Source organism: Eschrichtius robustus, chromosome 19 (assembly GCF_028021215.1).
Source record: "Eschrichtius robustus isolate mEscRob2 chromosome 19, mEscRob2.pri, whole genome shotgun sequence".
NCBI classification, from domain to species: domain Eukaryota; kingdom Metazoa; phylum Chordata; class Mammalia; order Artiodactyla; family Eschrichtiidae; genus Eschrichtius; species Eschrichtius robustus.
In genome coordinates, this window is record NC_090842.1 from 69,339,724 (window position 1) to 69,365,066 (window position 25,343).

Genomic DNA, 25,343 nt, shown 5'->3' on the forward strand with positions numbered 1-25,343 from the left:
TGTCGAAGGTATTATATAAGATTGAATTCTAAGCCACTTCTTTTTCTTTTTTTAATGTCCTAAATTATTTATTAGGTAAGAATTTTACAAGCATTACTTATATTAGCGGTAACAGTGGAGCCGGAGAGCAACTGCGCCTTCTCCAAACTTGCGGCCCTTTCTAAGGCCGCGGTTCTTTCTGCCTACAGATGTCAGCCCTCACATCACCCTGTGTCTAACCCAATTCTTTGAGTTACTCAACCCTGTCTCTCTCATGTATGTATAAACATGTCAATAAACTCCTGTTTGTTTTTCTCTTGTTATTGCCTTTTGTTACAGAGCTTGAGCTGAAGAGGTAAAAACTGGGTGGAGGAAAGTTTCCCCACCTACATCTCTAAATACTTTACAGTGCTGATGAACTGCAGGCAACATTCCCCTGCAGTCCGCTTTCGGCCCCTTTAAGAGGAAAGGAAGCCCCCTCCCTTCGCTCTTGAAGCCTGGACGCCTTTTCCCAGCGTCCCTCGAGGTGCCCAAGGCTTTTTCTCCGCGGCGGCGGATGAAGAGCGCCCCTTCCCGCGGGCCTGTGGAGTTATGGGAACTACATTGCCCAGAACACACTGCACCAGAAGAAGAGCGGTGTTGCTCCAATGAAAGACCAAGACAGGGGCATTTCCGGTCTTAGGAAGCGTGTCAGGGCTGGACTTCCGGCGACTTCCTGGTTGAGGCAGCTTTTGTTTCCCTCGGACTTGTTTACCGTGTCAGAGGCAGTAGAGCTCTGAGTAGCGGTAGGGACTGCTGCTCCCGGCCCTGCTCCGCCCACAGAGTCCGATGGCGGCGGCGGCGCTGAGGGACCCGCCTCAGGTAAACGCTCGTCCTGCGGGCCCTCACCGCCCTCACCCCACCAGACACGGAAGACCCGAGTGCGGAGCGCCTGCCCACGTGCCCGCAGCCAGGCCGCGGTGTCCAGGAAGATGGGGTCCCTGTTTCTCACAGACAGTGTGATGGCGCGTGGGAGAGGGTTACAGGCGGAGGTACCGGCATGTGTAAAGGCTTGGAGGTAGGACTGAGCCCGGAGGCTTCTGGAAACTTGGGGTCCAGCCTTTGTTTTTAGAGGACAATGAGTGTGAAGGGGAGTCACGCCTGGACTGGCAAACAGAGGTACCTGGGAGCCATGGAGAGTTGTGAATGGAAGAGGAACACAGTCTGTGTTAGGGTTTTATTTATTTATTTATTTTTTGGCCGCACCACTCGGCATGTGGGATCTTAGTTCCCCAACCAGGGATAGAAACCAAGTCCCTTGGAGTGGAAGCGCAGAATCTTAACCACGGGACTGCCAGGGAAGCCCCTATATTAGGGTTTTAAAAGTTTACTAAAAAGCTGCTCAGAGAGGGAACAGTCGGGAATGTGCGTGATGAGAACAGTGAGGCACAGATAAGTAGAGTCCTTATCCAGGGTCAGAGATCTGGTTATAGGCAGCTCTGAAGACTGAAACACAGAGGTTAGTAAATTAATCCGAAGTCACCTGGTTCCAGGGCTGGGTGGGGATACGGGGGAGTCCTGTGCACATGGAACCCAGCCATGGTTCCTTCCTCTTCCCACAGATTCTGGAGGTTAAAAAAGAACTTAGGGAATCTACACAAGGAAAGAGAGCATGTCCCAGGCCCTCACTAGTCCTGACATTAGCGGTATAGTGTCTGGAATTGTGGTGTCTTGAGGCACTTCCTGTGCTGATTTCCTGTCTCTTGCCTGTGGGGACCCTGGGAGTACCGCAATGCAGGCCAATCGGTAACATAGTGGTGTTCCTATTTCTGGCAACCAGTGTAAACATATGGTGTGGGTGTTATCTCAGGAACATATAGCAGCCTGAGCAAATGCTCAGTGTGACTGAGTTGGCAACAGGGTACAGTAGGTCTCCATTCTTTCTGTTAAGAACAAAGAGCAGGGAATCAAGAATCAGGCCTGTAATGTGGCTGCCTGAGAATCTGGGCATCTATTATGGAGATAATGGGAGATTTGTATAAGAGAAAGGAGTTGGTCTTGTTTAGGTTTAAAAGGCTCCACCTGGCTACACAGTGGAGAAGAGATTATGTGGTTAAGGCAGGTGGCAGGGAATTCAGGAGGAGGTTACTGCTATAATCCAGATGAGTGTTGATGGACCAGGGTTATGACCATGGAGGTGGGAGAAAAGGTTGGATTCCAGGTCCATTTTTTTAAAAAAATAATTAATTAATAAATTAATTTATTTATTTTGGCTGCGTTGGGTCTTTGTTGCTGCGCTCAGGCTTTCTCTAGTTGCAGCGAGCGGGGGCTACTCTTCTTCGCATTGCACAGGCTTCTCATTGTGGTGGCTTCTCTTGTTGAGGAGCACAGGCTCTAGATGTGCGGGCTTCAGTAGTTGTGGCTCGCGGGCTTCGTTGCTCCGCGGCATGTGGGATCTTCCCGGACCAGGGCTCGAACCCGTGGCCCCTGCATTGGCAGGCGGATTCTTAACCACTGTGCCACCAGGGAAGTCCCTCCAGGTCCATTTTTAATGAAAGAGCTGAGTAGACTTTGGATGGTGTAGGTGAGGGAGAAAAAGGAGGAGCCAGAGATGACCCTAGAGTTTTTCATCCTATCAGCTGAAAGGATGGAAGCTCCAACAAACTGGCATGGGAAAGTTGGTGGTAGGTGAATTTTCCTTGGGAACATCAGAAGTTTTGTTTTGGTCCTGTTAAGACTTTGAAAAGTTTCAGAGAACAGTTAGTGGAGTGGGCAGTTGGACACACAGGTCTGGAAATCTGGAGAAGGCTTTCAGGAGGGAGACTTTCAAAAGTGATGGCTGTTATGTAGACCAGGGTAGAGCTGTGGATGTTGTTTAGGAAGGAATGCAGATTTTAGTGACAACGCTATTGGAAAGTCAGAAGGACTAGGGTGCATACTAAGGAGTAGTTTTCTTCCTTGATACTATTGGGGTTGCTGGACCTCACAAAAAGAGATTAGGGAGAAGGGTGATAGTGGAAATGGTGTGGGTTGATCTAGCAAGTAGCCAAGGCTTCCATGGGATGAATGAACTGGAGATAGCTGCTCCTATGTCCAGGAGGCATAGGAGTAATTGAGACAAGATGACACTGAGGCAGGGCTCCTGCTAATTCACTACTGTATGAATTCACCAGGATTTGGTGGTGAGCTTTGATGGGTTGTAGGATGTTTCATTCTTGCTAGTGAGTAAGGTCTGGGGCGAATATGGTCACTTGGGAGAGTCACTGTGCTGGGCATGTGGGACTGGGCTTTTAATGAAGTTTGGGTGGAGAGCAGAAGGTTGTGGTGGCTGAATGGACAGCAAGTGCAGCATGGAAGTGGAAGAGGGTTATGGATATCTGAAATTCACATGTGGCTCTGGGTGGTTAATATTGAAACAAAGATCACAGGCAACATCAATCATCAAAGCAGCATTGAGAATTTACCTGGCTGTGGATCCATCAGAGGATTGGGGTTGTACTAAATCATGTTAGTAATTTTCAAGCACTCTTCTGGATGCCGTTTGCCAAGTACATGGGTGAGTCCAGGGAGATGTCTGTGGTGTGGGGCAGGAAGGTGGCAGAGCTGGGGAAGTGCAACTGTGGGGTCTGAAGATGTGAGAGATGTGTCTACACAATGATGTGCACAAGGAGAGAATTAAGAGCTGATGGTCCACAGGCCCTGGAGTTGGGGCCTTAAGGGTGAAGCATGAGCCCAAATTTGTGTCTTGGAGGCACAATCTGGGACGCCCCAAGGGAATTGCTTGGCAGGCCCAGAGCTGAGATGGCATTTATGTGCTGCGGCCCCCCGCCCCCCATCTTTTGTTGCTGAGCACAGTAATTAATGGAACCCTGAGGAGAGCGTGGGCATCAGTGGCACCAGGGCCTGGTATCTCCTTTGAGGTGGGGAGCTTTGAAAGAGGATGATCGTGGAGATGTGTGAGGAGTTGGACTGTGGGTTCTCAGAGAATATTCGTACTTTCATTTGTACTAATCATGACAAGGTGGTGTGACCTTTGAGGACATTGCCGTGTACTTCTCCTGGGAGGAATGGGGCCTCCTTGATGAGGCTCAGAGATGCCTGTACCTCGAAGTGATGCTGGAGAACTCTGCACTTGTATCCTCGCTGAAGAGTAAGTCCCTTACTCTTCTTTTTTTTTTTTTCCCTTACTCTTCCCAGTGACCTGGACTAGGCTCTATCTTTCCTCCCTTCCTTTTCTTCAGAGGATGTTGTCTTCTTCTCACATATGGACCATGGGAACTGCTTCCTTGCCTAGCTTTCTGAGTAGTTGCTGTCATAGCCAGGGCTGGGTTGTTTACCCTGCTCTCTCCTTTCTTTTGTAGCTTAGTATCTGCTGTACTGGTCTCTAATAGGTAAGGATTTGAGGTATATAATCTTGTAGTGAGCCTAATGAAGTCTACCTTATTAGTGAAGAGCATTTTTCATATAACTGTGGGCTGTTTGTATGTATTCTCTCCATGTCCGTTGCCCATTTTTTAACTCTATTTTTTTGTTATTAAGTCTTTTGAATACCTTGTATATTTTGGATGGTAACATCTTATCAGATACATGGCTTGCAAATATTTCCTCCCATTCTGTAGGTTGCCTTTTTTTGTTGTTGATTGTTGCGTTGCTGTGCAGAAGTATTTTTCATTTGGTGTAGTCCTAGTTGTTTATTTTTGCTTTCATTGCCTGTGCTTTGGTGATATCCAGAAAAATCATCGCTAGGACTAATTTCAGAGAACTTTTTCCTTAGGTTGTCTTTAAGGAATTTTACGTTTTTAGGTCTTACATTTAAGTCTTTAATCTATTTCAAGTTACTTTTTATAAGTGGTATAAGACAGGAGTCCAGTTTCATTTTTTTTTTTACCTGTGGATATCCAGTTTTCCTGACACCATTCAGAACTTACTCTCCCTGCCACCACCACATTTTATGTTTTTGATGTCACAGTTCAGATATTCTTATATTGTGTATCCATTAACAAGTTATTGTGGCTATAATTATTCTAATCCTTTTGTTTTTAACTTTTATACTTGAGTGATTTAAACACCACCAATACAGTATTATAGTAATCTGAATTTTACTACATACTCAGTTTCACCAGTGAGTTTTATATTTTCCTATGTTTTCATGTTTCTATTTATTATCCTTTCATTTCTGCTTGAAGAACTCCCTTTGGCTTTTTTTTTTTTTTTGAAGTTTCAGGTATTTATTAATCAGTGTAAACCCCAACACAAAACACCAACGTGATTTCATGCATTTAGAGGGGAAATATTTCCTGGTTAAGTGGAAAATTGTACAGATGGCTTCTGGAAGACCTTCATTCTAAGAAGCATTATAGTGAAACATTTCATTTAGAAGTCTGGAACTTCTTTCTTCAGTTTGCTGTAATCGACATTCACTGAGTAGAACTTGTATTGATCATTGGGACCCAGTTTTTTCCAGGGTTCTAGGTTATTCTTTCTTTTTTTTCTCTTTGGCCACGCTGGGCAGCTTGCGGGATCTTAGTTCCTAGACCAGGGATTGAACCCCGGCCACAGCAGTGAAAATGCCAAGTCCTAACCACTGGAGTGCCAAGGAACTCCCTGGGTTATTCTTTCTGTCCCAGCTGACATCTGGATTGAACAATTCCAGGTGCAAGACATACAATGCTGCTCCAGTACCTCCCACTCTAATAAATACAAAGAGGGGATCAAGCTAGGATGCTTCTTGGCCTGACCAGTGATCTGGTGGAGCATGGTTGCGACAGAGGCCTTCAGTTCAGATGGAGAGAAAGACAAATGTGCAAGGCCCAGGACTAAGTAGTCTCTTCTCCCTTTGGCATTTCTTAGAAGTCAGGCTGAGTGTCATTGAACTCCCTCAGCTTTTGTTTGTCTAAAGTCTTTCCTTAATTGTGCAGGACAGCTTTGCTAGGTAAAGTATACTTGTTTGGCAGTTTTTTTCTTCAGTGTTTTGAATACAGTATCTACAGGAGATTTGTTCCAGGAGCCCATGTGGATACCAAAATCTGTGGATGCTCAAGTCCCTTATATAAAATGGCATAGTACAGTGAACAGAATGAACCCTCCATATCTGCAGGTTTAGAATTCACAGATTCAGAGGACCAAGTGTATATCATCCCACTGTCTCCTAGGCTGCAAGACTTCTGCTGAAAAATCTACTGATAGCTTTATGAGGGTTCTTTGTGTGAAGGAGTTTCTTTTCTCTTCTTGCTTTCAAAATTCTGTTTGGCTTTTTTGCTTGTTTACTGACAGTTTTGTTTATAATGTGTCTTGGTAATATCCTCTTTGGAATGAATCTGTACAGGGACCTATGAGCATCATGAATTGGGTGTCCACATCTCTTCCCAGACTTGGGAAGTCAGACATTATTTCTTTAAACTTTCTGACACTTTTTCTTTCTCTCTCTTCTTCTCCTGGGACTCCAATAATGCAAATATTGTTTTGCTTGGTGGTATTCCATAGTTTACCTATGCTGACTTCACTTTCTTGCCCCCTCTGGCTGGATGATAAATGACCTGTGTTTGAGTTCACATATTCTTTCCACTGCTTGACCAAGTGTGTTGTTGATACTCTGTTGCATTTTTCTTTTCATTTGTTGCATTCTTCAACTTCAGAATTTCTGTTTCTTTTTTATGATTCCTGTCTCTCTGAACTTCTTGTTTTGTTCCTGTATCATTTTCCTTATCATGTTGAGTTATCTATCTGTGTTCTCTTGTAGCTCACTGAGCTTCCTTTTTTTAAAAGTTATTTTATTTATTTTTGGCTGCATTGGGTCTTTGTTGCTGCGCACGGGCTTTCTCTAGTTGCGGCAAGTGGGGGCTACTCTTCGTTGCAGTGCGCGGGCTTCTCATTGCAGTGGCTTTTGTTGCGGAGCACAAGCTCTAGGTGTGTAGGCTTCAGTAGTTGTGGCTCACGGGCTTCGTTGCTCTGCGGCATGTAGGATCTTCCTGGGCCAGGGCTCGAACCCGTGTCCCGTGCATTGGCAAGCGGATTCTCAACCAGTGCACCACCAGGGAAGCCCCCTCACTGAGCTTCCTTAAAACATTTATTTTGAATCCTTTGGTGGTTCATAGATCTCCATTTCTTTGAGGTTGGTTACTGGAAAATTATTATGTACCTTTGATGGTATTATGTTTCCTTGTTTTTCATGTTTCTTTTATCTTTGTGTCAATGTGTGTACGTGTGGTGAATCAGTCATTTCTTTCAACCTTTTGGGGTGAATTTTGGTTAGAGAAATAGCTTCACCTTTATGTGAATGCAAGGGTGGTGGCTGGGTGGGGTATTGTGGTTTTGACTCCAGTGAAGACCCCGGGAGTATAGTCTCTGTGCAGATCTGTGAGCTGAGATCAGAATGGTGAAGATTGTAGGGGTCCTCAGTGACCATGGCAGCAGTAGTATGCAGTGGTGGCAATGGCTTTTGGAGTCTTTGGTGCCAAAGACTGCTGGGAATCCACTGATCTCTTTTTCTCCCATTGAGGATGTTATGGCTAAGGGGATTTCCTTTGGAATCCATGCTGATGAACTCTACAGGATCCTCTAATGTGAAAACTGGGGAGTCTGCCGCTATCGGACAGGTTCTTTGTTGTCAGTGACAAAGCCTGCTGGGGTCCTCCACAGAGCAGGCCACTAGGGACCATGATGGCACAAGCCCAGTGGCTGACACAAGTAGCTCTCACTTACGTACTTTGATCCTAACCATCCAGGCATCTCTGCTAAGCCAGTTTTCCCAGCAATCCTTTCTGTGCAGTTATTCTCCTTCTTTTGCTCCACTGTGTTGCTGTTTGTCTTAATTGGACACTTACGCTGTACCCCGCACCCACCCCAGGGCTATTTTTATTCATTGATAGCTGTCTAATTGTTTTTGGAAAGGGAATGAATGCTAGTATCTCTTATTCTGTCGTCTCGCTGGCATCACTCACATAGATCTCTTTTCTCTAGTCTTTTTTTGTGCTGAGTTGCTCTGGGACAGTGCTGGCCATTCTTTTGTGCTGTTTTTCTCTTAGGACTTGCATCATGTGTCCCACGTACTTGCTCAACTAGGAGTTGGGGGGAGAATCCTTTGTGCATCACAGGATAGACATGACTCCAGTCATGGAAGAGTGGGCTCAGAGGGAGCCTGGCCTTGGTGAATGGCAGTTGGCGATGCTGTGAGACCAGGGCTGTGTGTAAGACCATACCAGAGACCTGTCCCATTCAACCAGTGTTTTGTTTCCATTGCCTGGGTCCACATCCCATTGCCATTTGTTCTTCCACATTGTTGATACTTTGCCAACTTGTCAGTTCTAGTAGTTATCATTTACACTCTGGTTTCCTTCCAGCGGTAATCTCGATCTCTCTAAACCCCACATCTCAACCATTTCTTTGACAGGTCTCCCTGTAGTGCTCTCCAACATCAGGCCACGCATGCTGTGCTTGGAGGTGTGCATATATCCTTATATTGACTTTCAACAGTATCTACTCTGTTGCAGTTGATTTTCATGGGATGGGTACATTCACATTCTTCTACACAACCTCATGTCAACCAACAGGAATGGTTCTGTAGGAAGCCAATGACAGAGGAGTAAGTTGTAAACCCTACCTCTGTTCCTCGTGTTATACACTGTCTTTGTGTCCTTCCCTTGGTGGGGTTTCCACTGTTCGGTGACTTTAGGAGCCCAGCAGTGCACAGCAGCCATTTCTTCAGAGTTCAACCTGCTTGTCTTCAAAAGTATCCCTGGACCCATGCCTAGATGTGACAGATGCACATTTGTGATGGGCTTGCCCCATTCCTATAGTGTCAACATATACTTCACCAGTATTTCTTTGGGTTCAGGTTGTTGCTGTGGAGCACAGGATGCAGAGGTACCCTTTGAACAAAGCATTTCTATAGGAATCTCACAGGCCAGAACTCCCAGTCCAGCTCCATCTTCCCAGAAGACCCACCCCTGCGAGATGTGTGGTCCAGTCTTTTTTTTTTAATATTTTAAAAAATATTTATTTATTTATTTAATTATTTTTGGCTGCGTTGTGTCTTCGTTGCTGTGCACGGGCTTTCTCTAGCTGCGGTGCGCAGGCTTCTCACCGTGGTGGCCTCTCCCGTTGTGGAGCACGGGCTCTAGGCATACGGGCTTCAGTAGTTGTGGCTCGTGGGCTCTAGAGTGCAGGCTCAGTAGTTGTGGCACACAGGCCTAGTTGCTCTGTGGCATGTGGGATCCTCCTGGACCAGGGCACGAACCCATGTCCCCTGCATTAGCAGGTGGATTCTTAACCACTGCGCCACCAGGGAAGTCCTGTGGTCCAGTCTTGAGAGACATTTTCCAGTTGGCTGAGCAGCAGGGAACACAACACGGCCAGAAACTCTTGAGGTGTGGGGCATGTGCAAAATGTTTTTATTTCAGGGTAAGCAAACAACACCAGAAGCAGCACATGGGAGAAAAACCCTTTTTAGGCAGTGTAGACAAGGCTTCACTTGTGAAGAACTGCAATTTCCAGGAGTCATGGAAGCCTTTTACCTGCAGGGAGCTTGGGAAGGACTTCCTAATCTTGTCAGGACACCTCCAGCAACAGGCCACTCACTCCCAGGAGAAGCCAAACAAAATCTCTGAGTGTGGGGTGACTTATCAAAGAAGAAAAAATCATTATACCTGGGGAAAATGCAAGAAAGCCTTTAACCCCCAAAACACACCTGATCAGGACCAGGGTGTCCACACTGGAAGACAGTGTTTTTGTGTGCCAGGACCCTGGGAAAGCATTCAGGTTCAAATCCTTGTATGTTGTGCATCAGAAAGTCCACACTATAGAAGGGCTTTACATGTGTGGTGAATGTGGCAAATCTTTTAAGCAGAGCTCGACCCTCAGTCAACATGAAAGAGTTCATACTGGGGCAAGGCAGTACAAGTGCAGCAAATGTGGGAAATCCTTTAGCTACAAATCTTTGCTCGTTTATCTCCAAAAAAGTCACATTGGAGAAAAATGATACATGTGCAGTGAATGTGCACAATCTTTTAGCTATAGCTCCATCCTTACTCAACAACAGAGTGTTCACCCTGGAGAAAGGTCTTATGAGTGCAATGAATGCAGGAAGTCTTTTACCTATAGCAAAGACCTCCATTATCATCAGAGAGTTTACGAAGGAGATAGGCCTTATGAGTGCAGTGCATGTCAGAAATCTTTTACTGCTAGGTCTGGCCTCCATGATCATAAGAGAGTTCATACTGGAGAAAGGCCTTATGAGTGCAGTGAATGTGGAAAGTCTTTTACCTATAGCACTGGCCTCCATTATCATCAGAAGGTTCACAATGGAGAACGGCCTTATGGGTGTAATGAATGTGGGAAATCTTTACTGCTAGGTCTGGCCTCCATTGTCATCAGAGAGTTCACACTGGAGAAATGCCTTATAAGTGCAGTGAATGTGGGAAAACTTTAACTACTAGGTCTGGCCTCCGTGGTCATCAGAGACTTCACACTGGAGAATGGCCTTATGAGTGCAATGAATGTGGGAAATCTATCACCTTCAGCTCCGGACTTCGCTGTCATCAGAAAGTTCACACTGGTGAAACACCTTGTAAGAGTAATGAATGTGTGAAATCCTTCAGCAAAAAATCTACTTTCTTTTAACATCAAAGAGTTCACACTGTGTAAAGGCCTTAGCTTTTTAGGAAATGTGCGATTGTCCTGTTGATTATAATGGCACTAAAGGAGCCATCTCTCTGAGTTCAGTTTTGTACAAATGTTCACAGTTAGGAGATCCCCTGTAAGTCTGAGTTATATGAAAGCATGTGTGGCTTGTTATATACTCTCTGATCTGCTCAGGGCTCTTACCAAATTTATGTCACTGCCAATTTCTATGGCCAAAGACGTTTTACCTTTACCACCTGGCAGGTCCACACAGTTTGCATCAGTCACCATCCCAGTGTGCTCAGGGACGCTGACCACTGGTCTCCCATGTAAAGGTTTGTGGATTCCTGTAGTCTCTCACTGATATTCTCCTTAAGGCCGTTACTGCAGAGGCGGGAACACAAAGGTAGTGAAAATGGAGATCTGTAGTCCTGGGATGTGGCTTTGTGGCCCAGTCTGTATCCCTGTTGATGTGGTTGGAAACATCCTTCATTGCTCACCAATGTTGGCTTCCACTGAGGCAAGACTGATTCTCAGAGGGCATGAGGAGAGACATGGTGGTCAATATAGCATTCCCAAATTTATTTTCTTAAAAGGGATGCACAGATTTGTGAAATGTAAAGCCATTTTTTATAGCTTTATTTAAAAGTATAATTTACATTGAATTAAACTTTATACATTTTCTTATATACATAATTTAAAGTATACTATTTGATAAGTTTTGATGTAGGTATGAACCTGTGAAACTACCATCATAGTTATAATAATGGCCATATCCATTGCTGTATATTTACCTCACATCCTTTTATAATCTCTCCCTGCCCTTCCCTCCCTCCAAATAATCATTGATTTACTTTCACTTAAAATTGATACCTTTGCATTTTGTAGAATTTATATGGTGGGAATCATTAAATATTTACCCCTTTTTTTCCAGGTTTACTTTATGTTGTATAACTACTTTGAGATTCATCAATGATATTATGTGAATACTTCACCTTTTAATTTTGCTGAGTATTCTTATCTTTGGATAAATCGGTATTTGTTTATTCATTCATCTGTTTATGGACATTTGGGTTATTTCCAGATTTTTGACAATTTAAAAATAAACGTGATACAAACATTTGTGTACATTTCTTAAAATGAATATATTTTATCTTTTGTCAATAACTTTGAGTGCAGTGTCTGAGTCATAGGGTAGGTGAATGTTTAACTTTTGAAGAAACTAACAAATTTTGATCTAAAATGACTACCTTTTTGCATTCCTACCAGCAGTGTATGAGGGTTCCATTTCCTCACATCCTAGTGAATCCTGATTTGTTTAATTATTTTAATTTTAGCCCTCCTTTTTTTTTTTTTTTAAATTATTAGCACCTTTAATTATTATTTATTTATTTGGCTCTGTTGGGTCTTCGTTTCTGCACGAGGGCTTCCTCTAGTTGCGGCAAGCGGGGGCCACTCTTCATCATGGTGCGCGGGCCTCTCACTATCGCGGCCTCTCTTGTTGCAGAGCACAGACTCCAGACGCGCAGGCTCAGTAGTTGTGGCTCACGGGCCTAGTTGCTCCGCGGCATGTGGGATCTTCCCAGACCAGGGCTCGAACCCGTGTCCCCTGCATTAGCAGACAGACTCTCAACCACTGCGCCACCAGGGAAGCCCTAGCCCTCCTTTTTTAAAAAAATATTTACTTATGTATTTGGTTGTGCCAGGTCTTAGTTGTGCCAGGCAGGCTCCTTAGTTGTGGCATGTGAACTCTCAGTTGCGGCACGCATGTGGGATCTAGTTCCCTGACTAGGGACCAAACCTGGTTCCCCTGCATTGGGAGCGCAGAGTCTTATCCACTGTGCCACCAGGGAATTCCCCAATTTTAGCCCTCTTAATAAGCTTGTCATGCTATTTCAGTGTTGCTTTAATTGGATTTCCTTAAGGATTCATGATGAACATTTTTTCGGATGTGTATATGCTATCTGTATGTCTTTGGTAAAATGTGTGCTCATATCATTTGGGCTATTTTCCTTTATGAGTTAGGGCTATTTCCTTTTAACAAATAGGACAGTAAAATAACAAAGATATATTGGAATTTTACCCATTTTACTCCTTGAATAACATAAGTGATTCTTTTGCTTTATGGAATAATTGTTTTCAATTCCGGAAAAATATTTCCTAATTTCTGCAAATTTGGGGACTTCCCTGGTGGTCCAGTGGTTAAGAATCCGCCTTCCAATGCAGGGGACATGGGTTCGATCCCTGGTTGGGGAACTAAGATCCCACATTCAGTGGGGCAATTAAGCCCACGTGCTCTAGAGCCTGCGCACCACAACCAGAGAGAAGCCCACACACTGCAATGAAAGATCCTGCATGCCGCAACTAAAATCCCACGTGCCACAACTAAGACCCGATGCAGCCAAATAAATAAATAAATAAAATTATTAATTTTTGCAAATTTGTATGCTATACACAATGTAATGTTCATATTTATCATACACTTAATTTGCATTATAGATTCATCTGCATTATTAACACACTTCATCACTTTCCTAAGTTAGATGTTTAATAATATAATAAAGCCCTGCTTTGTAGTTTTCACCCATTTTCCTGGTCTATCTTGGGGATTGGTGGGTTGGAGCAGGACTTTAAGGTGGACCAGGTGTGGGACTTCCCTGGTGGCACAGTAGTTAAGAATCCGCCTGCCAATGCAGGGAACATAGGTTCAAGCCCTGGTCTGGGAAGATCCCACGTGCCCCGGAGCAACTAAGCCCGTATCTCACAACTACTGAGCCTGCGCTCTAGAGCTCGTGCTCTGCAACAACAGAAGCCACTGCAATGAGAAGCCTGCGCCCGCAACGAAGAGTAGCCCCTGCCCGCTGCAACTAGAGAAAGCCTGTGCGCAGCAACAAAGACCCAATGCAGCCACAAAAAAAAAAAAAAAAGGTGGACCAGGTGGTATTAGAATAGACATTCCGAAGCCCTTCTGGAAGCCAAAGAATAGGTCAGTGATCAGACTCCCCAAACGTGGGCCATACAATGTGGGTTTAAATCTCATCGCCAGCCATCACTGGGACCACAGGCAAAACAATTCACTCTGGGTTGTCTCCTGTGTAAAATGGGGATAAAGAGCAGCCCTGCTCTCAGGCCTTTGGAGGAGCTGAGGTGCCCGTTCTGTGTGCAGTGGCTACACCACCAGCCACACCTGCAGGTGATATCCCCAAGCCACATACCTCTGGGCCCTTCTGTCCCCAGGTGCTTGTGAGAAACAAATGGGGCTTCCTAGAACCCTCTGATCCACTGGAGGACGTGGCTTCAGGTTACTGAGGTCTCAGTGTGGAATCCCAGGGAATCTGTGGGCCACTCTAGAGCTCCCCAAGATTTACTTCACTGACTGTGACAGGGAGGTGATGAAGGTGTTCACCATAGCCTCTGTGAGGGTCAGTCAAAGCAACAAAACACAGCCTGTACTGGTACCAGGATTCCAGGATTTGCATTTGGAGCATTTCTTTTTAATTATCACAGCACTCTGGGCATTGGGAGCTATCACTGTATCGCTGGGGAAATCCAGAATCACAAAGATGAAGTGGGTCCCCCAAGGTCGCACCACAGACAAGTATCAGATTCAAGAGGCTGGATTCAAACCTGGAAGTCTAGCTGCAGAACTGGGGACAGTCCCTTTATCATGGCACGTGAAGCCTTCAGCCCGGGGCGGGTGCACAGTGAGGTTCATGGAGACTCAGCTGCTGCTGCTGTTATTGTTGGAATTATTTTCGTGATCGTTTCCCCATTCCTTGGATGTCCCAGAGCAGTTAATGTCTACTGTGGAAAACAGAATGGAGGTTTCTCAAAAAACTGAAAATAGAACTACCATGTGATCCAGCAATTCCATTCCTGGGTATATATCCAAAGAAAACAAGAATAATAATTTGAAAAGGTACATGCACCCAATGTTCATAGCAGCATTATTTACAATAGCCAAGATATGGAAGCCACCTAAGTGCCCATCAACAGATGAATGGATAAAAAAATGTGGTACACACGCACGCATGCATGCACACACACAGTGGAATACCACCCAGCCATAAAAAATGATATTCTGCCATTTACAGCAACATGGATGGACCTGGAGGGTATTATGCTCAGTGAAAAAGAGAGAGACAAATACTGTTTGATATCACTTACATGTGGAATCCAAAAAATACAGCAAACTAGTGAATATAACAAAACAGAAACAGACTCACAGATACAGAGAACAAAGTAGTGGTTACCAGTGGGGAGAGGGAAGAGGGGAGGGGCAAGATAGGGGTAGGGGACTTAGCGGTACAAACTGCTATGTAGAAAATAAATAAACATCAAGGATATATTGTACATCACAGGGAATTACAGCCATTATTTTGTAATAACTTTTTTTAAAATTTATTTATTTATTTTTGGCTGTGTTGGGTCTTCGCCTCTGTGCGTGGGCTTTCTCTAGTTGCGGCGAGCAGGGGCCACTCTTCATTGCGGTGCACGGGCCTCTCACTGTCATGGCCTCTCTTGTTGCGGAGCACAGGCTCCAGACGCACAGGCTCAGTATTTGTGGCTCACGGGCCCAGTTGCTCCGCGGCATGTGGGATCTTCCCAGACCAGGGCTCGAACCTGTGTCCCCTGCATTGGCAGGCAGATTCTCAACCACTGCGCCACCAGGGAAGCCCCTGTAATAACTTTAAATGAAGTATAATCTATAAAAATTTTGAATCACTATGTTGTACACCTGAAACGTAATATTATAAATCAACTATACGTCAAAAATAAAAATAAATGTTTAAATCAGTGAAAAAACATTGAGCTCAGCTTAACATCTCTTCTCAGACTTTAGTATCTCCTAATAAAAGTTATTGAGGTCTTAACTTTTTTCACCCTCCTCAGATGCTTCCGCAGAGTTCTCTCTGCCACTCTTTGACTAACTACATAATCATTATAAATAGTTCCTTATAATTCGCATTTCACAACTTTTTTTTTTCGATATCATCTATTCCTCATGCACAACAGTCCCAACAATCACTGAAGAAATGATAACCCCCTCCCAGCAAGGAGATGAGATGATGGGGTTCAGATGCCCCTTTTGCACATGCCCTCTGCCTGAGAACACTATCACTCATTGAGCAGGCACTACACTATACCAAAACAATTTCATAAGTTGCTCTCCATTTGAGATAGATGTCAGATTCCTAAAGGGACTGAATATATCTTTAGCAATTGAGTAAGAAATATTAAGTGGCTAGACAGTTCTCCTTTATGGTTTAGACACAATCAGTGAGGATACAGGCATGAAAGATGTTCTCTGGGAAACAGAGGCAGAGACAACTTCTTGTCCTCCTGTTTCAGGGAGGCCTAAACATCGTTACTCATCTTCCAAGTCATGGCCCTAACTAAACATACAGAGTTAAAAAACAACCAACACTTATAACTGTATGTATTTGAATAGTAAGAAAACGTTTATTACATTCCAGCTAAGACCGGATGCATTTTGAGTCTGAATGAGAATATGTCCGCTCGCATTTGTAGCCTTTGGAAATAATTGGAATAATCTTTTTAGCCACAGGGTGCCATTTTGAGCTTATAGAGACCGGAATAATGTCTCTAAACAAATGATCCGTGGCAGACAACACTCCCCGGAAACCCGCGAACCGCCCCTTTAAAAAGGGGTAATCACATTCCTTTCCCCCCAAGGTTAGTCATTTCCCAGCGCCACTCTCAGTGCCCCAGAACCTTTTTTTTCTTTAGTTTAAGTATGGCTGATTTACAATATTATATTGGTTTCACGTATACAACATAGTGATTTAATTTTTTTTTTTTTTTTTGGCCCTGCCAAGCGACATGTGGGATCTTACCCATGCCCCCTGCAGTGGAAGCGCGGAGTCTTAACCACTGGACCGCCAGGGGTCCCGTGATTCAATATTTTTATAGCGTGTACTTCATTTAAAGTTATTACAAAATAATGGCTATATTTCTCCGTGCTGCGCAGAACGTCTCTTCGCCGAGGTGGACGCCAGGAATCTCCTCCTGCGCAGCTGTGGAAACTACACTACCCAGAGGGCAATGCGCCCAATGGTGGCGGAGTTGAGCCAATGAAAGCCCAGGGCAGAGGTATTTCCGTGCGTGGGCTTCGCTTCGGGGCGGGACTTCCGGCGTCTTCCTTGTGGCGGTCATTTTGGCTTTTCTCAGGTCGGGTCGTCCACTCAGAGGCTCGGAGCCAGGGGTCCTAAAAGAGAAGGTGCCAGAGGCCTCCACAGAGGCGGGTCCAAGGCTTGGCGGCGGCGCACCTCGGGGTGACCCGAAACAGGCTGAGATCGGGACCTCCACGCCTCACAGACTCCGCTTCGCCCACAGACTCCGATGGCGGCGCCGGCGCTGAGGGACCCGCCTCAGGTACACGCTCGTCTTCCGGGCTCTCACCGCCCTCACCCCCCCAGACACTAAAGCCCTGGGGCGCCTGCTCACGTTCCTGCAGCTCGGGGCGCGGTGTCCGGGACGGTGAGGCGGTCGTGGGTAGGTCTTTTTCTGACAGTGTGATGGCGCGTGGGAGAGGGTGCCAGGCGGAGGGACCAGCAAGTGCAAAGGCTGGGAGGTCGGACTGAGGCGGGAGGATTCGGGAAACCTGGAGTCCGTCTTATGTCTGCAGGACACAAAGAATGTGAGGTGAAGTTGTGCCTGAGGAGATTTACTTTCATTCTGAAGGGTGTGAGCAAAAGAGGGACACTGAGATAGGATTCTAAAAGTTTTCCAAAGGCTGCTCAGAGGAAGAACAGACGAGAAGAGAGATAATAGATACGGGAAAGGTCGAATCCTGTAAAAGATTACACAGCTGGCAAGAGTCTGCTCTCAGGGCTGAGGCCCGGAGGTAATTCAGACATCTCGAGCTCACCTGGCTCCTGGGCTGCCCAAGGGTACTTAGCGGTCTGAGCCCAAGGATGCTGGCCGTGGTGGTCAAACTCCCAAACGACCTGTCTTCCACAGATTCCTGTAACTACGGAATCGCTTAGTAATACTGGTTTGTGGAGTTTATTTCAGGGTCTCGTTAGTCCTCACCCCACCCTTGTGGTCTCTGGGGTAATAGCGTCCTGGTACTGTTTTGCCATTCTTCCAGGCCTTGGGCCTGGGGGCCTTGAACAAACACCAGGCCTAGGGTTATGAAGAATGGTTCCTATTTTTGGCAACGAGTGGAATGAGATAAGGAAAGTACCAGATCAGGCATAGGTACCAGAATGTGCAAAGGCCTGGAGGGGAGGCGAGGGAGGGTTCAGGGACCTGCAAGTATCTTTTCTTTCTCATGGGAACTGAGAGCAGTGGAGCAGGAGGCAGGTCTGGAACGGCTTTTTTTTGGGTTGCGTTGGGTCTTCATTGCTGCGCGTGGGCTTTCTCTAGTTGCAGTGAGTGGGGGCTACTCTTCCTTGCGGTGCGTGGGCTTCTCATTGCGGTGGCTTCTCTTGTTGTGGAGCATAGGCTCTAGGTGAGCGGCTCTCTGTGGCCTCAGTAGTTGTGGCGCACAGGCTTAGTTGCTCCATGGCATGTGGGATCTTCCCAGGCCAGGGATTGAACCCGTGTCCCCTGCATTAGCAGGCGGATTCTTAACCACTGCGCCACCAGGAGTTCCCTGGAACAGCTTTGTGAGAAATTGGGTGTCTCTTCTGGAGGTGATAGGAGCAATGAGAAATTTGGAGCAGTGGAGACAGGTGATCTGACCCAGGTCTCAACAGGCTCCCTGTGGCTGCAGCATGGAGAACAGTATTGGCATCAGGGAGGAGATAGGAAGACCAGGGAGAAGGATACTCCTATAGTCTGGGTGAGTGTGCTGGTAGCTGGACCAGGGTGGTGGCCATGGAGTTGGGAGATGTGGCTGGATTCTGGATTGGTGTTTTAGGTATGGCAAGCTGGATTTTCTAATTTTGAGGTTGAGAGAAGGAGTCAGGGATGAAGTGAAAGTATGGATTTTACATGTGGAAGGATGGAAGCTCTACCAACTGATACGGGGAAGTCCATAGTAAGAGTAATTTTCACTGGGGATATTAGAAGTTCTATTCTTGACCTCTTAAGGATATGAGGTGTTTCAGAGTGCAGTTTGTGGGCATCTGGAACTCTGAGGAGGAGTTTGGGATGGAGACTTATCCAAAAGGTAGTAGACAGTGTGGACCAGGGAGGAGCTGTAGATCGTTTTAGTATGGGGAGTCCTCGTCAGGAAGATAATGGTAATAATAGCCTAGGAAGAAGAGAATGGGCCTGCGGACTGGGTTTCCTGCTTGGAGCCCTGGTTGTGGGAGGTGGGTGTCACAACATGGGTGAAGGAGTTAGTCACAGAGAGGGTTGTAAGGGTAAATGGTTTGGCATACGACCAAGGCTTCTGAAGGATCAGTGGACATGAGATGGATTCAGAGGCATCATCGGGAGTAATTCAGACAAGCTGGTGTTTATTCACTGCTCTACCAACTCACTAGGGTTTTGTTGTAACCCTTGGTGGGACCTGGGGTGTTCTAGTCAGGCTGGCAGATTAGCTTGGGGACACAAGTGGTCATCTGGGAAACTCACAGATGATGTAAAGGGCCAGGCGCTGGGCCGTGAATGAGGGTTAGGTGGAGAAAGGAAAGCTATGACTGGTGAGGGTTCATCAAGTGCAGCATAAGTGGAGTAGGGCCATGGGTATCTGAGATCTGATGTGGTTCTCAGTGGGTGAGATTGAAGCAAGGGACAGTCAAGGAAGGAGGCCTTCATAGCAGGACTCAAGGCTGCCTTTGTCAGTGGGGACCGTCACCGTCTAGGGTCATACTTGATCGTGTTTGAATTTGCCAAGCATTCTGTGGATCACATATACTGAGTAATGAATAGAGAGGCTGAGGAGATGATTTTGGTGTAGGGCAGGAGGGGGGCTGTGGCTGTGGGAGTGAAGTTGTGAGAGAGCTGTGGTGGAAAGAGTGATGTGCACATGGAGAGGGAGTGTGAACTCACGGTTCCAGGGCCCTGGTATTGGCATAAGAGTCAAGGGTGAGCCCAGGATTGCTGGTGTCTGGGAGAAATGATCTGGGGAACCCCAGGGGAATTGCCTGAGAAGAGTGGGGTGTTGTGGCTTTATGTGCTAGGTCCAGAGCTTAGATGACATCTGTCTGCCCACCTGTCTGTTATTTAGGGCTGTCACAGTGATCAGTAGGACCATGATGAGACAATGGGTATCAGTGCCACCTGAGCTTGGAAATCTTGACTGAGGTGGGGAAGGGAGAGGGGTAAGCAAGTGATAGACTGGGGAGGTGGTGAAATTGGGATCCTAGGGGGAAAGCTGGTCATGAAATGAACTATCCCCATCATGGCAAGGCTGTGTGACCTTTGAAGTTGTCCCTGCGGGAATGCAGCTATGGGAGTGAAGTGTGGTTCAAAGAATGATGTGCATGTGAAGAGGTAGTGTGAACTAATGGCCCTAGAACCCTGTTGTTGGGGTCATAAGGGTGAAGGAAAGACCAGTGTCAGATCACTCACACCCTCCCTGTGGCCAGCGTCTCTCCCTAACCTATGTGTGTGACACCCACCTTATTGACAAGAGGCAATGTGGCCTACATGCAAGACCCAGTGGTCAGATGTCACCTATCTGCTCATCTGCCTATTGATGTGGGAAGACACAGTATCAGTGGGAATATAAGGAGAGAGTGATTCTAATGGCACCAAGGCCTGGTATCTCCTCTGAGGTGGGGAGTAGAGTGAGCAGAGGATAGATTGGGGCAGGGGGTGAGGGGAGTGGGGAACGTGGCATGATGAACTTGGAATCCTAGGAGAGAAGCTGATGGTGGAATGAACTGTCTCCATTATGACAGGGTATGAAATTTGAGGATGTGGCCATTGACTTCTCCCAGGAGGAGTGGGGGCTCCTTGATGAGGCTCAGAGACTCCTGTACTACAATGTGATGCTGGAAAACTTTGCACTTGTAGCATCCCTGGGTAAGACCTTCACACTCTTTCCAGTGTTCTGAGATGATGTCCTGTTTTTCCTTTTTTCCCTGGAGTTAGCATTGTCTTTTCCACAGCTGGATCATGGGCTCTGCTAATTTCCTCTACTTTCTTGTCAGATGTGCTGTGGATGCCAGCACTGAGCTGTGTGTCATGCCCTGAGTAATGGACTCCCCAAGCATCCCTAACACCTGTTGCCTCCAAAAGTGCAGAGATGGGTCTGGGAGTCAGGAGTCTTGTAGTTGGCTTAATGAATCCCACGTTGCTTGCCCTCTCCCTGGTGGAGTGACTATGTCCAGATCCATGGCCTCCAGTTCTTCCCACTTCTTCTAGCTAACATTTCTTTGTGACTGCCTGTGCCAGATCATGGTCATTACTTACATGATCCATGGGCTGTTTTTGTAAGACTCTCCTTTAGTTTTTTTTTGTAATGTTTTCTTTTTTTTTTCCCCAGGAATATCTCATTTTATTAGAGACTTTTTTAAAAAATTGAACTATAGTTGATTTACAATGTTGTATTAGTTTCTGGTGTACAGCAAAGTGATTCAATTATATGTAATGTTTTCTTTACTGAACACTGTCATAGGGCAAGTTGCTCTAGGCCAGTGCTGGCCACTCACCTATGCTGTCTTTCATAAGACTTGCGTTATTCAGGTTCTGAGTAGTTGTACAATGGAGGGTGCAGAGAGAACCCTGGTTGTTTCACAGAGTAGACATGGTAAGATGGTCTCAGAGGAGAGCCTGCCTGGGCCTGGTGAGTGACAGCTGGGGGAGGACATGACATCATGGCTGTTTTCATATCAAACCAGGAGCCTGCCCGGTGACCAGTAGTGCCACTGACCGCACCTCATTTCTACCTTTTCCCCATACTTGACACTTTGCTGACTTGTTATTTCATCTGTGACTTCCGGCTCCTGGCTGCCTTCACCTTTGTGGCTTCCATGGGTCACCTGTTCCTCGGTACTGCTCCCTCTGCAGTGTTCTCCCCCATTGACCTGCACATGTATCATGAGGTGTGCACATATCCTTAAATATTCCTTGAACGCCAGCTACTCGATTCCATTTGGATTTTACTGGGGCAGGACACAACCAGCCTGCCCCACAGCTGAAGGTTGTTGGCAGAGGAATGAGTTGGAAACCTTGCCTCTGCTCTGTGTGGTGCAACCCATCCTTGTGTCCTTTGTCTGGTGAGGTTTCCCTTATTTGTGATCTTCAGAGGCCTGCCCACTGCTGCCAAGCAGCCACTTCCTCAGCTTGCCCCCAGCTTCCTTGTTTTTAGAACAAACCCATGGCTCATTCTTTGTTGTGTCTGACACACCTTTGTAATGGGGCTTCACTTTCCCACCAAAGTAAACATGCATTTCCTCAGCGTTTCTCTGCTTTCAGGTTGTTGCCATGGGACAGAAGATGAGGAGGCCCCTTCTGAGCAGAGTATATCTGTAGAAGGAGAGTCACAGGTTAGGGCTTCTAAGGCAGGTCCATCCACCCAGAAGACCCACCCCTATGAGATGTGTGTCCCCATCTTAAAAGATATTTTGCAGCAAGCTGAGCACCAAACAGTATACCCTTTGCAGAAACCAGACTTGGGTGGCACATATGTGAGATGCTTCTGTTTCAGTGCAAACCTTCACCAGCAACAGAGGCATGACAGTGGAGAGAAGCCCTGGAAAAGAGATGTGGACAGGGCCTCGCTTGTGAGGAGCTGCAACTTCTTTGTGCCAGGGAAGCCTTTCACCTGTAGGGAGGTTGGGGAAGACTTCCCAGCCACCTTGGGCCTTCTCCAGCACCAGGCCACACCCAACAGTGAGGAACTACAGAGTGGCAGCAAGAGTGGACAGGCCTTTCACAGTGAAAAAAGTCATTACAAGTGGGGTGAATGTGAAAAAGTTGCCAGCCACAGCCACACACTTGTTCAAGATCAAAGTGTCTGCTCTAAAGAAGGGATTTATGAGTGTAACAAATGTAGGAAAGCCTTCAACTGCAACTACAGACTTGTTCAGCACCAGCAAATTCACACTGGACAAAGGCCATATGAGTGTGGTGAATGCGGGAAATTCTTTAGCCATATCTCTGGCCTTGTTAAACACCAGAGAATTCACAGTGGTACAAAGCCTTATGGATGCAGAGAACGTGAAAAATTATTTACCCACAACTTTAGTCTTACAAAACACCAGAAAATTCACACTGGAGAAAGGACTTATGAATGCAGTGAATGTGGAAAAGTCTTCAGTCACAAATCCAAACTCATTCACCACCAGAGACAACACACTGGAGGAATGCATTTTGAGTGTGGTGAGTGTGGGAAATTCTTTAGCTACAAATCCAACCTCATTGAACACCAGAGAGTTCACACTAAAGAAAGACCTTATGAGTGCAGCGAATGTGGGAAGTCCTTTAGACAAAGTTCTAGCCTTTTCCGACACCAGAGAGTTCACACTGGAGAAAGGCCTTATGAGTGCAGTGAATGTGGGAAAGCCTTTAGACAAATTTTTAATCTCATTCGACATGGTAGAGTTCACACTGGAGAAATGCCTTATGAGTGTAGCGAATGTGGGAAATCTTTTAGCTGCAAATCTGAACTCGTTCAACACCAGAGAATTCACAGTGGAGAAAGGCCTTATGTGTGCAGTGAATGTGGGAAGTCCTTCAGACAGTTCTCTAACCTCATTCGACACCGGAGTGTTCATACTGGAGAAAGACCATATGAGTGCAGTGTTTGTGGAAAATCCTTTAGTCGCAAATTTATCCTCATTCAACATCAGAGAGTTCACACTGGAGAAAGACCTTACGAGTGCACTGAATGTGGAAAATCTTTTACCCGCAAATCTGACCTCATTCAACACCAGAGAATTCATACTGGCACAAGACCTTATGAGTGCAGTGAATGTGGGAAATCCTTTAGACAACGCTCTGGGCTTATTCAACACCAGAGGATTCATTCTGGAGAAAAGCCTTATGAATGTGGGGAATGTGGGAAATCGTTTAGCCAAAGTGCTAGCCTCATTCAACATCAGAGAGTTCACACTGGGGAAAAACCATATGAGTGTAATGAGTGTGGAAAATCCTTTAGCCAAAGTTCTAGCCTCATTCAACACCAGAGAGGGCACACTGGTGAGAGGCCTTACGAGTGCAGTGAATGTGGGAAACTCTTTACCCACAAATCTGACCTCATTCAACACCAGAGAGTTCACACGGGAGAAAGACCTTATGAATGTAGTGAATGTGTGAAATCCTTTAGCCGCAAATCTAACCTTCTCAGACACTGGAGAGTTCATGCTGGAGAAAAGCCTTAAATGTGCAGGGAATGTTTTATTTCCTCACTCAGTATAGCAACACTAGAGGAGACTGTGTGAGAGCCATTTACCTGAATTTAAACCTCTTTTATTCAAACATACACCATGCAAGATTGCTCATAAGTTTCAGTTACACCTAAGGCTTTAAGGAGATACATTATACTTTGTAACCTGCTCAGAGCTGCTGTTAGATTTATGTCACTGCCACTTTCTGTGGCTGAAGCCATTTCACCCCTGTACATCAGGCACCACTCCAACAGGCTCAGGAAAGCTGAACTCTGTGTTCTGCCATCTGCTTGAGGAAATTATGAATAGCCCAAGCCCTTAGCAGGATCCTCATTCCTTTCTCTCTGATTTTAGGGAATGGACCTGACCCAGGTTGGGTCCAAAGGACCTATCCTCAGCTTGCTAAGAAGGACTACCTTTTTCAGGGACATTATTGTTCTCACATCATACTTTTGATGAATTTTTCCAGGTTCTAATTTACCAACCTGGAAACTGCTTGCTGCACATTGCTCTGGTTTGTGATCTTTTGTAAAGGCCTCCTCTTGCACCTTTAATTTTTGGCAGTTCTTTTCTCTCTTCCATGGGGGTTTGGAAGCAGAATTGTGATCTGTAGCATGTAGAGGTGAACAGATTAATTTGCATTGCTTCCCAAGGCCTTAAAAGAAAGACTGCAGGTCTCTGTGGTCCTAATTGGTGGACTGGTGCCAGGATTTTCGGAGAGGTTGGAAGTCACCCTGAAGAGGAGGCCTTTGTTGTGAGAACCCCCAGTGTTTCTGTGACCAACATGAATTTTATTCCCTTGTTCACATAATTCCCAGCACCATTGAGGGGACCTCATCCCCAGGTCCTATAAAGGAGCCATGTGCCACGATGTACAAATTTTCAATGACATTTTCAGTCAGGTAGAACCATAATTTGTGTTACTGAACCAAACTCAGGTCCACTTGCCCATGTGCAGCACAGCCAATCTACTGACACCAGGTTGTGATGAAGTGAAGTACAGCATTTACTGTAGGGCATCAAGCAAGAAGAATGGGCAGCTAATGTTCAAAAGACCTGAACTCCCCAATGGTTTTCAAGGAAGGGTTTTTTTTTCTTTTTTTTGTGTGTGTGTGTTTTTATTTTTTTGTTTTTATTTATTTATTTATTTTTTGTTTTTCCCTTGCTGCTTTTAATATGTTTTCTTTATTTTATTTTATAATTGTTTTTTTAATCAGTCATCAATTTTATACACATCACTGAATACATGTCAATCCCAATCACCCAATTCAGCACACCATCCTCCCCACGCCACCGCAGTTTTCCCCCCTTGGTGTCCATACGTTTGTTCTCTACATCTGTGTCTCAACTTCTGCCCTGCAACCCGGTTCATCTGTACCATTTTTCTAGGTTCCACATACATGCGTTAATATACGATATTTGTTTTTCTCTTTCTGACTTACTTCACTCTGTATGACAGTCTCTAGATCCATCCACGTCCAAGGAAGGGTTTTTAAAGGCAACATTTGGTTTGAG

General features: G+C 45.7%; 1 protein-coding gene and 2 pseudogenes across 2 annotated transcripts; 2 read left to right on the forward strand and 1 right to left on the reverse strand.

The window, feature by feature from the left end:
* Positions 1 to 708: 708 nt before the first annotated feature.
* ZNF551 (zinc finger protein 551) lies at positions 709 to 24,946 on the forward strand. Of its 2 annotated transcripts, none has more exons than XM_068528959.1 (5): positions 709 to 840; positions 16,568 to 16,689; positions 16,768 to 16,971; positions 20,397 to 20,520; positions 21,916 to 24,946. In XM_068528959.1, exons 3-5 carry the CDS (start codon positions 16,939 to 16,941, stop codon positions 23,820 to 23,822), a joined length of 2,064 nt encoding a protein of 687 aa, XP_068385060.1. In that variant the 5' UTR covers positions 709 to 840; positions 16,568 to 16,689; positions 16,768 to 16,938; the 3' UTR covers positions 23,823 to 24,946. The 2 variants fall into 2 exon arrangements, with proteins under 2 accessions (XP_068385060.1, XP_068385061.1); XM_068528960.1 differs by lacking the exon at positions 709 to 840 and adding an exon at positions 946 to 1,036.
* On the reverse strand, positions 5,332 to 5,715 carry LOC137753674 (cytochrome c oxidase subunit NDUFA4-like; annotated as a pseudogene).
* Positions 8,059 to 10,575, forward strand: LOC137752527 (zinc finger protein 551-like; annotated as a pseudogene).
* Positions 24,947 to 25,343: the final 397 nt, after the last annotated feature.

Coding starts and splice junctions, on each gene's coding strand:
- ZNF551 (XM_068528959.1), top strand. CDS start 16,939: ATGGCGGCGCCGGCGCTGAGGGACCCGCCTCAG. Junction 16,972..20,396: donor CGCTGAGGGACCCGCCTCAG/GTACACGCTCGT, acceptor CCATTATGACAG/GGTATGAAATTTGAGGATGT. Junction 20,521..21,915: donor TGCACTTGTAGCATCCCTGG/GTAAGACCTTCA, acceptor CTCTGCTTTCAG/GTTGTTGCCATGGGACAGAA.